Raw genomic sequence first — 15264 nt, 5'->3', positions numbered from 1 at the left:
ATACGTTCCAGGGTTGTCTTTATTGTCACGGTTATGCAATCTATAGTATTGGTGTTATCACTGAGCATGTAATAATCACAGGTCTCATAACTATCTTTAATCCCTGTCATAACACCTTCACCTGATTTTTTGTTAGAATGTCTGTCACAGCAAAAACATTTATACCCTGACAGAACTGGTTTCCAGTCATTGTTTTTTAACCATGTTTAACAAAAAATGACAAAATCAATTTTGTGGGAACATAGACATTTTCCAATAATAAAACATTATTATTAATGCTACTAGCATTTAGAACCATCAGAGATTCATCAAATGTTGCTATCCCTGAATTGTTAAATTTTTGACCTGGCAAAAATCCTGCCTTGTGTTTGTCAAATATTCCAAAATATCTGCTGAAAAAATTCTCTTTGTAGATCTTGACAAATGCACACCATCCTGTCTGAAGACATGTGTGCCCAAAATTAGGAGCAGATGCTTTACACATTTCCAATTTAAAAAAAAAAAAGAATTTTTTTTCATGTAGGTATTTACCCCAAAAATATTTTCATTCACGGTGACCTGACTCTCCTTCCTATATGTGATTCATGATAAATACGTCCTAACACCAGTACAAACTATAGGGTCTATATCGGAAGATCGAAATTTCAAAACTTCGAATCTGATATGGTTGACACCATATGATCAAAGTCTAGAAACTTTGAATCTGTTCATGGAGATCTCCATACAGCGTGGAAAGGGAAAATTTCCCTTTTCTGCACTGTAGTGCCATCTTGGAGTTGGCATATTTAAGTAGTGGGAGTGTTGGGGGTGCAGGGGGACTTGCCCCCCCTGCTTAGAGTGTTTAAATGGTTTGTTTTGTACGCTGTTGTGTTTTATTACATTTTCTAGGTTTCAAGACTTCGATTATATTGTGTCAACCTTATCAGATTCGAAGTTGGCTGTAAGTTCCCTACTAACAGTCAAAGAGCCTTGTGGGTGGTTGAGATCATTTGTACCGACATGAATAAAAACAGATCCATACTTCCTTACATTAGGGCATCCTAAGGCTTGTCTCACATCCTCTATTTTTGCTCCTGGCAAGCATAACATGATTTGATGTTCATTATCTTCTCTGCAAAAGTAAATATCAGTTCCAATAACAGCTGAATCTGCAATTACAGGAATATCTTTTCTGATTAGATCTGAAGAACCTTCAACTTCTAATTAAGTAATATCTGCTCTATCAGTTGTTTCAAAGGAATGATCTTCATCACCATTAGTCTTGTTAATCCCACTGTTTTCATAGTGTATTGCATTTGTAAGTACACAGTTCTCATCCACATGGCTTTGTACATCCACAGCTTAAGCCATGTTGTCAATGGCTGTCTTTCTCTTTTTTCTTACACTATTGTTATTCGGTCCATCCATGTTCATTTTTGATTTCTTGCTTTTCACCCACCAATTGCCTTTTTTTCTACCTTCTGTTTTGGAAACATGCTGCCTTTTTCTGTAGACTGAAGTTTTTCTGAATGTTATCATTCCCTAAAACCTGTATGTTACATAACAAAGCAGTGTCCTTTTTTGTAAATATTCTCTTTCCTTTATAAACATGTATCTGTTTCTTTTACTTCCTTGTTACTTGTTATAGGTTCATAGGTTCATAGGTTCATACTAGGCTATCTGCCCTAGGGCATTTATAAGCCTAGCCAGAATGTGTTTGGCTTTCGCCACCCATTTTAAATTTATTTTGCTATACCCTTTTTCGAGGTTAGTATACTGTGCCTCTGTCTAACAGTGACACAGAAGTGATACCCGGGGTAAACCTACGATCTCCCATCCACTCATCAAGATTCCTCTTGAAGAGAGTCAATGAGGGACTCTGCCTAACCTGGACTGGGATTTTATTCCAGAGTGAAGGGAGCCTCTGGGTTATGAATCTGTCCCTCCAGCATGTCCTACTTATTATAGTGCTGAGGTTCAAGTCTCTCGAGCGCGTAGCTCAATGGGATTTGGATTTTCTGAGGTGCAGCATGTCCATTAATTCCGGGTTGGACATGGCTTTATATGTCAGGCACAGATCGCCTCTGAACAGGCGGTATGCCACTGAGTAGAGCTGGAGTTTCTTTAACCGGGCAGCATATGGCATCTGTTTGAGCCCTTTGATCCTCTTGGTGAGGTACTTTTGGGGTCTTAGCAGTTGCTGCAGGTGTCTGGTAAGGTACATCCCAAAAGGGGCATTGTACTCAATTATGGGCCTGATGAGGGATGAGTAAAGAGGCACGATGACCTCCCCTGATCTAGATGTGAATCCCTTCATGATTAGGTGGGCTATATAAAATGTTTTTCTAACCACTTTGGCCACGTGGCTGTCAAATGAGAGATTGCTATCAACTTGGGTCCCCAGGTCCCTAATTACTTCTTCTGTACTTAATGGATTACCACCTATGTGGTAATTTGTGGGCACTTTGTTTTTGCCAAAGGGGATGACTATACACTTTTTGGCATTTAGCTTGAGGCCATGGCTCTGGCACCAGTTGTCTGTTTCTATGAGGCCCTTTTGGAGGATGCTTGTGTCGGCTGGAGAGTCGATTATGGCGCTCAGTTTGCAGTCATCTGCGAACTTGGTAAGCCACAGTCATTCTGTGTTGGCCTGTACCTCCGAGAAATATATACCGAACAAGAGAGGTCCCAGGACTGAGCCTTGTGGGACACCACTTGTAACTGGTTTGGAGTCTGACATGGCTCCAGCAATTCTAACCATGTGGGTTCTGTCCTTGAGCCAGTTTGCAATCCATCTAGTGACATAGGGGTTTATATTTAAGCTGGTGAGCTTATCTATAATGCCCGAGTGGGGTATTGTATCAAAGGCTTTTGCGAGGTCCAGGTAGGCTGTGTGGACCACCTTCCCCTCGTCAATGGCCTTGGTGACTGTTTCAAAGAAATCAACCAGGTTTAAGAGGCAGGATCTGCCCTTAACAAAGCCGAACTGGGTAGGATCCAGTGTCTGTAGGTCCCCAATATCTTTATTTATGAGGTCCATGATGATCCTTTCCATAGCTTTGCAGACCAAGCTAGTCAGGCTTATGGGGAGATAGTTTCCAGGATCCGTTGAGGCACTACCTTTATGGAGAGGGACCACTGTTGCTGTACGCCACTCTTTGGGCACATATCCTGTAGTAAGGCTGAGATTGAACAGTAGTTTTATGTTTGGGTTTAGCTCTTCTTGGAGTTCATGTAGGATGCAGCCCGGGACACCGTCTGGTCCCATTGATGCTGTGTTTTTTGCTTTGGAGAGGGTGGCTCTTACCTGAGCATTTGAGATGTCAGGGGGGCAGCACTCTGCTGGGATAGATATTTGCCCTTTTGGTGTGGGGGGGGGAGTTTGCACTGAACCTGTTAGCTAGGATGTTGGCAATGTCTGTGGGTTCAGTGTATTTTTTGTCATTTTGGACTAATTCTGAGCATATCTGGGAATTACCACCCAGGTTCCTAACATAACTAAAGAAAGCCTTGTGATTATCCTTAGTGTCCTGTGCAATTGTTCTCTCGAAGCTGGCCTTAGACAATTTTATGAGTGCCCGTAGTTTTTTGCTAATACTGATCAGTGATGCCTTCCCTTTTTGGGATTTTGCTCTATCATTTAGTAGCTTCCTCCTTCTATTGTATAGTTTGTTTATGGCTGGGGTCCACCAGACAGGACATCTGCCTTTGGAGGATTGGGTCTTGGTTTTATTTGGGATCGCATGATCCATGCATTTCTGAAGGTGTTCATAGAATGTGTTTATAAAGGATTCTGCGGTCTGGGCCGTATTTTCCACAGGCCCGGGGGCTTTGAAGGATTCCACCTCGGTTTTGAGGAGTGTGAAATTTGCTTTAGAGAAGTTTTTCACTGTGGTTTTCTGGGCAGGGGGTGGGGTCGGGATGTGAATATCCAGTGAGATGAGTTTATAGTATGATCTTACCAGTGAGGGATGCACTTCTGGTCTGGAGCACAGAGCCCCCATGTTGGTGATGATCAGGTCCAGTATATTTTCCCCTCTTGTGGGAGTGGTAACAAGTTGTTCCATAGCATTTGAGTTTATAAATTCTAGGAACCTTTGGGCTAGGGTGTTGGAGCTAGAGTAATGCTCCCAGTCTATGTTTGGGTAGTAGAAGTCGCCCAATATAATGGTGTTTGGAGAGACCTTCATATTTTCCAGTGTTCTCAGAAAGGCTGAGTGGGGTTCCTGGGTTTGGGAAGGTGGTTTGTAGCAGGCTATAAACTGGAAGGCAGTTTTACCCACTGTTAGTTGCACATGGATAGTCTCTGATGCTTCGTGCTTTGCCACCAACCTGGAGGTGTGGGTATCTTTGATGAATATTGATACTCCCCCTCCTTTTGTGGTTCAGTCCAAGTTTTGGGGCCGAAAAGAATGGTATGAGGTATAACCTGGTAGTGCTGTGGTGCTCTCGGGAGCCCTGAACCAGGTTTCTGTTACTGCACAGATATCGATGTTCTCCATGCTAAGGAGAGTTTTGAGTGCGTGCATCTTGAGGTTTAGACTTCTGGCGTTGAGTAGCATTAGTCTTAGTTTCTTATCCCTTGTGATACCTATGGAGGTGGGTTTGTCTTTTGAGCCTTGCCTAAAATTTCCTCCTGTCTTTCTTTTTTATTTCCTTCTAAACACTGAATCCTCAGACTGCTAAATACTTGTATCCAGAATTCCAAAGTTGTCAGGGGCATCATCTTGTTTCATAGGAGTTGAGTGATTTTGACAGATATCAGACACAATTTCCTAAATGTGTTCTATTTGTGCTTTGTCTAACATTATTTATCTACAAATCCAGTCATTAATATATGTAACAGTTCTGCAAGCTGTGCCAGTTGCACAAGTGCAATCGTCATCAGTAAGTCTAGATTTATTTCTAATAATGGTAAGCAAATCATCCAACTTTTGACATGAGGAACATGGATCACCAGTGTTATCAGGTGTTATCTTTAAACAAACATAGCATTTATTACACTGTACAAGATAGTTGTGCTTTAGCAAATCATTAATGGCATACTCATTTAAGGAATCTATACCCTGCTTCAAATGAATAAAAAGTATAAAAGAAAAGAATAATCAGAATCAGTAACCACGGAATTCAAAGAAACTTAAATCAACTTCTGTGAGAAAAAAAATCACATAAGCAACATACAACTAAATACTAAAGTAAGTACAGTAAAATTGTTGCTTTGATTATACAAGGTCTGAAAGTCAGACAAAAGCTGGAATTTCTTTATACTTCACTATTGCTCTTTTTAACAGTAAAGATCAATAAATCACAAGCCAAGACAGAATTGCTTAGATAAGCTGTGGACTGTCCCCTCTGCAGTCTGTCTGACTTTATAGCTGACTAGGTCCCTTAGGTTGCCTAGAGTTTACCTGTCTAAAACCTATCCCTTCTAACAACAATCAGTGAAAATTAAAGGTAAAACAACAAAATATAAATCAAAGTAAATCTTCTTGTCTACAAGCTATCCCCTCCTTTCTATAAACAGTGAAAAACAGTGGTAAGAAATAAAATATAAATTCAAATAAAACTTGTCTTACCAGGCAGCTTCACAGTAAATCACAAACTAAGACAGGATTGTTTAGATAAGCATGGATGCAACTGTGGATGTCCATGTGTTCACATTTGTGATAAATTCATGTGAATGTCACAGATTAATGGTGGTATTATTCTGATATTGCCCATGAATGTGTGTGCTTCTGCTTACTGTTATCCATGAGCCTGTTGCTATTTGTCCCAATTGGTTGAGACTTATGCTGACATTACATTCATATTCAGGCAACTCATGTTGGACATCTTCACAATATGCTCCTATCCCTACTGTACATACCATCCTTGCTTAATGTCCTCTCAAGTGATCATGTCAGGGTGTTTATATCACAATCAAGCATCTATATTGCTACATGACTTTGTGTGACAGTCATATAATATACAATAAGAGTGTGATGATATGAATATACCCACACAGGGAAAGTGTAAACAGCAGTACATACTGTATTATGTACATATGAGATTACTGTTTATGCTACAACTGTCATGTCTTTGGAGTGTACATACATCAACATTGCCGTGTCTGGTGTACATTGACATTTTCACTTGCACTCTTCCCCTTTCTTCATTCCTACAGTTAATGTCTGTGGCCTTTTCAATACAAACACTTCCCCAGACTAGTGCATTTATAATGCAGTCTATGTACCCTTGATGATCACATAAAGTATACATTTATTTTTTTATTTAACATTTGCTTACCAGGAAAGTTTGACTGGGACAGAGCCTATTTTCAGCAGAGACCTGGGGAGAAATGCTTCAGGCACATTTCAATGGAATGTGGGAGGAAACTGGAGCACCCGGAGGAAGCCCACACAAACATGGGGAGGACATGCAGACTTTGCACAGAAGGCAGCCCAGCTGAGAATCAAACATTTATTTCAGTATGCCAAAAACATATTATAGTCCACATTGCACTGAGTACACTTTTCTATAAAGTGTTAGTACTGCAGTCATTGCCTTAATTTTATCCTGCTGGTCATTGTGGCTGTCTACGCAATCTCGCAGAACAAGTTTGCCCATAGGTAAACTTGTCTGCATGTCTAAATGTGTTCATGCTGCTTAACACAGCTTCCTGGCCACCAACACTGTTGTTGGCCATGAAACCTTCCTTGTATCTGTGTAAGCATGATGTGCGGCATGCATTTGCAATAAGCACTGCTGCTCATCCCATAAACATGTAAACTCCCTATAGGATTCATGCTAAACCTATATGGAGTTTATTGAATCCTATTTTATCTTCCAGGTTAGTTCTGTCATCTTTTTCTTTCTCAGAAAGCACTTTTATTTTAAGCAGGATTGACCTGTGATTTCCTTATAAGAACATTTTTTTAATTTACTAACTTTCTATACTTGTGGTTTTCATCTCCATCATACCTCTCAACCATACCAAATTCCTCAGTATTTACCATTTTGGGGCAAAATAATGGGGTGCCACAAATTCCTGTGTGGCCCCTTCAATTCCCGAATTTTTTTTTTTTTTTTGCAAATAGAAGTTGCGGCTGACATCATGATGCATACCACAGCATGAGCAGAGCTGCTCAGCTGCACTGTTCCAACAGTGAAAATGTTTACAATTTAATTTTACTTAAATTCTACCAAAGCCAAAATCCTTCAAGTTCTGCAGTGTGTGTGTGTGTGTGTGTGCGTGTGTGTGTGTGTGTGTGTGTGTGTGTGTGTGTGTGTGTGTGTGTGTGTGTGTGTGTGTGTGTGTGTGTTTGTGTGCAGTAGAGTCTGTCTAGTCCAGCCAGCACCTGCAGCCCATCCATGATTCAACCACACACACTCTGTCTCAGCTAGTCAGCTCCAGGTAAGTAAAAAAGAATACAAACAAAAAAATGCAACTTAATTATAATTGCTTAATATACTGTGCCCTCCAGTGCAGTGCTGTGATGTCCTAAATGCCAATATTAATTACTACTACTACTACGTGTGCTTTATTGTAAGTAAAAATGGCTGTTATTAAAGGAAATATCCTGATTTATTCTTGATCTTTTTTTAGAAATATTTGGAATATGCATAGAGAAAGCAGTTGGTTAACGTGCACTTCCACGTCAGAGATTAGTTCTATATATGTACCTTTTGGTTTCAGACCGCACCTTGAAATAAATAGGAAAGACTTGATTTAGTGTTAATGTTTTTATATGAGCTGCATGGATGGCTCTAAATGTGCCTGCTTATCTGTGCTTCCTTGGTTTTCTGTTCTGTATTGATTGATTGCACTGCATAAGATACTTTTTAACTTTGGGGTAACAAACAGGATGGCTTGTTTTATGTCTGCTTCTCCAATACATGAGTTTTAAAGCACTAATGTTCAGAGGCGGCAGCTCTTGCTTTGCAAGACTTACTGAAATTATATTGCTTTAATTCCTACCTTACACATGCCTTTCAACTCTCCGGATCTTTACTTGAATATTTTCAGTTTGTTCCACGTCAGATTTGTGGTCTTCTGGCAAATCAGTGTAGACTGAAGTCACCAAAGGGTAGACATCTGAGTTTCAGATTTTATATCCTCCAGAAAATGCATGATAACACAACACCTTTTATTTCAGCAGCTTTCTAAGTTTGTAAGAGGAATATTTAAAATTTGCCCCTATTTTTGGCTTTGTCCAGATTTTGTGTGCAAAGACACTGAAAGCTGAGAGGTATGACATACACCTCTTTCACAGAAAAAAATAGATGTTTAAAGTTATATGAGAAGACAGTTGCCATTTAGGTCGTTCTTTTTATTACAATTGGATGACACATGTAGATGCCCAAGTAAAATGTTTATCTGTCAAACTCAGCAGTTGCTTTGTAAGTCAGCCCGAACCTGATGTTTCAGATATGTATGTATTTTGGACAATTCCTCATTTGTGTCTGTATTCATCAAAAATTAGTATTCTGGTTTGCTGCAGCATGTGCAAGTTGGACTTATTCCAGTAAAAAAAAAATATATGAATATATACCTTATATTTGAAATTGCTAAGGCAGTCCATTACTAGCAACCTACCGTATAAAATTGATTTTCTCCAGCAAGGTGTGGGTTTGACTGATTATGTAGCTAAGGGGGTGGGGTGGTTGGGGAGTTAAAGGACTCATGGATAATAGCAGCTAGAAAATCGAGTAAAATAGCTTATGTGGTTGCCTAACATCTAGTCTATTAATTTAACAAATAAGAAACTTTACTCGAGTACTATACTTGCTAATTATTTATTTATTTATTTATTTTACATTTGTTTACCGGGATAATCCAACTGGATACATGTCCATTTTCAGCGGAGGCCCAGGGAGAAAAGCTCCACAAAGATAAACTTACATAGATTACACAGACGTTAGCAAACAATTATAAAAACAAAGTGATTATATACAATGGGTTAGTAGTGTTCCCTAGTAGGGACTCACAATTGTCATGGACAGACAATTAAAAGTAAGAGGCATCAGATTGGAAGCAGAGCTTGGTGATGTAGTTGCAAGTTATGATAATTGCAGAATATACTTTTAGTTTATAATTTAATCAGGGTTGGTACATGGGCATAGCCAATTCACTTTGAGGTACTGTTTGAGGTTTTTTTTTTTTTAAGAGACTTTTGGAGGATTAAAGGGTTATATAGCTTGGCAATGAATTCCAGGTTATTTAGTGATAGTGGTGCTTTGATCTGTGTTAAAACACTGTCTTTTAAACAATTTTCTTAACATTTCCTTATGTATGGCATTGGAAGATATTACATTAAGTAAGGGGGGCTCCACTCTCCTGTCAAACCATTTCCCACTGCATCGACATTATTTCCGACTTGATGTGCTACTGTTCTCTGACTCCCAAGTCACAAGGTATGTTCCTTGCCTGGCTGGTCTATTTCCTTGCTTGCGTATTTATATGTCTATTGCCTACTACCTCCATTAAGGTTTTTTGGAAATGTTGTAAAGTGACTTTAACTGGTGTTTCTGTTTGGAATGTGTATTTTCAGAGTTAATGTTAAAATTGAGGAACTTTTTCAGAATCATTTAAATGTTGGTATCCCATAATTCTATTTGAGTGGGTGGAGTTATATTATTATTATTGTTATTATTATTATTATTATTATTGTTGTTGTTGTTGTTGTTGTTATTATTCATGCAAATTTTATGTTAATGAGTGTCCCAATTTTTGGCCAGTTGTACCTACTTTTCATGGGCCTTTGTCCAGATTTTTGATATCTCCAGGTTGAGAGGGATGATCTCCATACAGATTGCAAGATGTAAACAATCACTTTTGCTTCAAACTTGTCTACACAATATGCTGGACAGCATTCTAAGCTACACAGTAACATCATCCCCATCATCATCTTTTAAGCCAAAACTATCTGACTTCTTAATTGTTTCTTTGTAGTATCGGAATGGTGTTAAACTTTATCAAGTTTTGAGCTATAGTTCCATTAAACAAAATAATCTATTTTGCATATAATACTTAAGTTCAACTGATTTGTTCCAGTAAAATCAAATATCATTGTGACAGATCCCTAGTCTAGACTAGCAATCAAGGAGACTCAATCCTCACCACTGACCTGGTGAGGGACAGTCACTAAGAGTAAAGATGGATTCAGACAGTATTTTCAGATGCAGCTCCCTGCACCAAGCACAACTTCCTTTAACAGCACACAGGGGGCAACTCCAGACCTGGAGATGGACTCTCATTTTCCCTCCAAGCTCACACAAAACTCCACACTGACCACTTTGAAGCTCTGTCTCCCTGTTCCCAGTAGATGACACACACACACACTTGGATATTTGAGTTTCACATACACACATACACACCTGGATAAAGCTGGCACAGATTTACTAGCTGTGCCACTTTCTGCCCAGCTAATACAAATGGTAGCGTGTGACCAAAGCAACAAGACTTTCAGGAGCAGCCACAGTGTCACTAAAACAAGCATAAGTACTCTCAAGATGTTAAAAGTATTCTGTAAAGGACCAGCCACAATGAAAGGTATTAAAATATTTAATGATAAAACAGAAAACAGGAAAATACTGAATTCAATAAACAACAGAGTTTCAGCCACAGAGATATAAAAATAATACAGTTAGTTTCTCACAGATGATAAAACAATACTAAACTTTTCTCAATAAGTGTCACTGACTGACTAAAGAATTACTGTTCCATGACAACTTACTAAAGCAAGGCAAGCTGGTGTATACTGAGTGTCTTACCACAGCAAAAAAACAGATGATGTCTGTCTTTGTGTGGATGGATAAAATATATATCCTGTCAGAAATCTTTTCTGTCAGTTTCCAAAGTTCTGCTGTGAGAGTTCCAAAGAAACCAGATGCTGGTTAGAGGATAACAGCACCTCTGGTCACCTGGCTATGGTACAATACACATGCACACATAGCTTTGCTAAGATCTGTGACAGCATCTGAAAGCTTTAACACAAGTTCAAACTTTCCACCTTTCCAGGTTTCTCTGACAAACATATACATCTGAACAGTTACAACAATACCACCCAATACACATGCAGACATTATTTCTGTCCAGCATGACCTACTGTTGATGCATTTTTAACAGAAGTAACTTTACTAATATATTTTTAACTCAAACATCTGTACAAATCAGTGTAATAGTCAAATAACATAAAATTATTTACAAAACTCCAGCTAGCTATGCTGGCATATGTACACATGTACTGCTCTACTCTCCCTGGCACAGATAGCACTACCTTATAACATCACAATTATAAGCAACTGTCCTCTAGATTTAATATTACAGCCTAGTTACAGAACAAAGAATCAAAGGAAAAACAAGAAAGCATAAGTATGTTATGAAAAATGATAATACAAAACAGCTTGCATTTGTTTATTTACTTCACTGCTAGCAGTATTCTCTCATAGTATCTTAAATAACTTTCTAGAAATTAGAAACTTGTGATGAGAAAACCATATCTATAGTTACACTTATTTACTATCACATTCCTCAGTGAGCACAAGATTAGTCTTTTTCTATTAATCATGATTTTGCATAGTCAGAAGAGGTACCTCCCAAAAACTGGCTTCACATACAAATCTCTTGAGTTCTAAATGAAAAAGGACTAAACCTACTAACTTCAACTATTCAGGAACTCAACCCAATGAAAATTTTACATGCATGATTTTTTTTTATTGTACCATTGTATCCTATCAGCTTTTACATGATTCCCTTATCCCATTTTATGTATAATGTGCAGATTTAGCACAGATCCATTTCTACTTCAGATTAGACTGAATCAAATGTGGGCATTAGGTTCAGCCATGTAAGCACTTAATCACCAATAGAGTATGAATAAGTGAACATTGAAAGACATTTCTGAGGTTCTACTCCAAGATGATCTTGTGACAAAATAACTAAAAGTTCAGAAAATGTCTTTCTGGCAGAGCAAAAAAATAATGTTTTTTTCATAAATGAAGGGAGTAAAATCACACTTAGTGTTAGCTTGAAATAGGCTGACTGCATATATTGCACAAAAGACTTTAGGTATGGACTTCTTAACTGAAAAAATTAAACAAATAAATAAATAAACACAGAAGTAGAATTCCTTTATTGCAGCTACCATAAAAGTTTCTGTATTCATTGATCTGTTCATGGAATATAAAATGGACTATGTAATAAAATTCAACTGTATAAAATACAAAAAACTACAATACATTCATCTTGCATCCCCTGCATTTGCTGCACTGTAGTATAAAGAAGAAGCAACATCAGTAATTTCCAGATCAATTAATCTATCCAAGCAGTTTATACAGTTGCACAACATTTGTCGTAGTACTATAGAAAGCTAGCCCCAGTACATTTAAAGCTTAAATAAAGTGGGATAATAACAGAGTTGCACATCTGAGATATTAGTTTGATAACACTGTATGCTAAACCTGGCACGTCTCCAAACACACTTTAGTATATCCTTATTGCATCCTCCCTGCTCTGTGCAGCATTTCATTATTCCAAACTGTATCTCTTATTCTAAGTTTGGCTTTTTTCTTACCCATTCAGTAGTCTGGCAACTACAGTTTCACTTTATCCTATAGTAGCCATGGCCAGTATTCAGAACCATGATCCAGTTTCACTAATTCCTGCATACAAAGATCTGTGCAACAATGCAGTACTAGTTTTACATACAGTACACTACACAAAGCACAGTACAGTACATTTGACCATATACTGACAGCCATGCAGTTCCATTTATGAATTATATGACTTTCAGAACAACACAAGAGCTAACATCAAAATGTCTCTTCTATGAAGCAGAGAGAGAATTTATGAATCCTCCCAGGGTTTCTTCTCTCATAAGAAATATTTTGCATTCCTGGCAAACTTGCCCAGTATAAATGATTATACTAACTAGATATGCCACAGAACAAGAACTTCAGTAGATTTGTAGCACAGTTCAGAAATGTTTCCACACACAGTATTTTAGAAGCTGTTACATGGACAACTGCTTACACCTTTACAAAGCACTGAGAGTTAGCAGCAGGATCTGGGGTAACTTTTGACCCAGCCGTATAGGGGTACCTATAATTGCTCACCCCAAGATTGTCTTTTTGGCAGATCAGTAGACTCTACAGTCTGAACTTGATGAATTAGAGCTTATTAAGTTGTCTGCTGACATTATGAACCAAACCCACATGTTTGTAAGACATTACTTGCTTAACATTAGAAACTTGGAAGCATGGTAATTGTATCAAACTTTAATAACTGAAATAATTTATTTTTCAAATCCCTCAGAGCTCAGTCAGTTTTATTCTAAACTGTCACAAGAGGTAGAATGCCCTGTCTCCAGCAATGTGAGTCAGTAAATTTAATTGGCAGACTTGAACTTTTCTTTTAGTAAAACTAGGAATTTATTTCATTTATTGTGTTTGTTGACCAGATAAGTGGTCTGGTCATAGGACCCTTTTCAGCCTCAACACAGGTGCAGAAACACAGTAAATTACAAAGTTAATATGATTTGAAGCACAAAGTATAATATTTACATAAGCAGTTACAGTTTTCAACATTACAAAATTTTACAAAATTCAGCAATACAGTACCAGAGGTTACATAACATCCAATTATGTATGCTAGAATGAGTATGCCATATTCAAGTGGTGGAATGAATATATTCTTTGTTATAGCTCTCCTGCCTTCAGTTGTGAAGTGGTTAGAGATAGAGTACATAACTCTAAGTTGAGTTTATATCTGTCTATCTACATAAACATATTATATCATCATTGGTCAACAGCACAAATGAAAGACACACAAATGAAGGAGCAAAAATAGTTGACTAGACAAATATGTGACATACAAAATATGCTAATCACAAAACCTTGACAACTTTTCTCCTCTTATCAGTAAACCCTTGCTACAAATCCCTGATCAAATATTATCTAAATATTGTTACTTTTGAGGAAAGAATATTTGGTAACATAATGTGTAGGGTTAAGGCTAGGGTTTGTACACATGAGTAAGGTAGTGCAGGGGGGGGTGAAGCTTTACCCCTGCTCCTTACACTAACCCTACAATTTACATTACAAAAAAAATTTACCCTGCTAATACCCCAGATGCTCAAGTTAGGTCACCTGGGCCATAGTTAGGATGTATCCCTGCATGCCATGACACTGGCCTTTTCGTAAATATTTCTGATTTTTTTTTTTTTATTTGTTAAGGAATATGGTTTCATAGAGGATTTTTCCATAGCAACAATATGATTCTGTAATGTTGTTAACTAGGGAGCCATCTCTTTGAAATATGACTTCTCTTCAGAATTAAATCAATAGTTCTGTAAAAGTCCTCTGTTCCTTTGTAACTTTTTGATTATTTTTGAATTGTTTAATTTAAATAGTAGTATGAATATTCTGCACTTCTGCACTTCATTAATATTATCTGTGATTCTAAAACATGCATTATACAACATGACACTCAACAGAGATATAACTCAGCACTCAAACCTGACATCTTAAACTGCATAATTTATGTGCTGCCAGTGGTCTCTTGAAAAAATTGTATTCATATATTTCAGAGTTCGATTTATTGAAGGTACTGTGACACGTTTATTGGAGGAAGAAGGATATGTTACTGGAGTGTTGTATAAGGAAAAGGAAACTGGAAATAATAAGGTTAGTGGAACTTTAAAAATAAATTCAAAGGTCTGAGTTTTTAAAAACATAATCAAGGGTGTGTACTCCAACAGCCATTTTGTATTATTATAATGGATTGCGTTTTCAGTACATTAAATATCAATCATGAAACATGTCCAGAACTTCAAACATGATTAAAATTCCTTGGGACAGAATTCATATTGCAACATGTTTATGATGAAATTTAGATGGCACTGTTAAAGCAGCGGTAAAAGTAGTAACAGAGAAGCATTATGGCCAAACAGGCCTAGATTTCTGCATAGCCTTCATCTTAACTTGCATACTTGTGTCATTAAAAGTATCTTTCTGACTGCAAATTGTTTAATACATTTTCCACTTCTTCTGTAAGTCAATGACTTACCACACTCTTCACAAATTGCACCATGGTCATTTTATTCTACAGCACATTTTCCTTGAATTTTTACTAATACAATATTTATTGACTTTGAAATATATAAATCACTGTGCTATAGACTTTGTGATATTGAAACACTGCATAAAATAGTGCTCTAGCTGGACAAACCAGGGGTCCAGGGAAGTAAATATTGTGGGAAGAAATAGCCAGGAAATTGTTATGGCTAGGCTTGTTAATGGCCTTGT

General features: G+C 37.6%; 1 protein-coding gene across 1 annotated transcript in view; it reads left to right on the top strand.

Moving 5' to 3' along the window:
• Positions 1-15264, top strand: part of LOC122797688 (squalene monooxygenase-like) — a 1062766-nt gene that overhangs the window by 465688 nt on the left and 581814 nt on the right. The window contains exon 4 of the mRNA XM_044066224.1: positions 14547-14643. Coding sequence (XP_043922159.1) covers positions 14547-14643 — 97 coding nt within the window. The remainder of the gene's footprint in view (positions 1-14546; positions 14644-15264) is intronic.

This window comes from Protopterus annectens, chromosome 3.part1, assembly GCF_019279795.1.
Source record: "Protopterus annectens isolate FY-2018-M chromosome 3.part1, PAN1.0, whole genome shotgun sequence".
NCBI lineage: Eukaryota > Metazoa > Chordata > Ceratodontiformes > Protopteridae > Protopterus > Protopterus annectens.
This window is presented reverse-complemented; position numbering and strand designations above follow the sequence as displayed.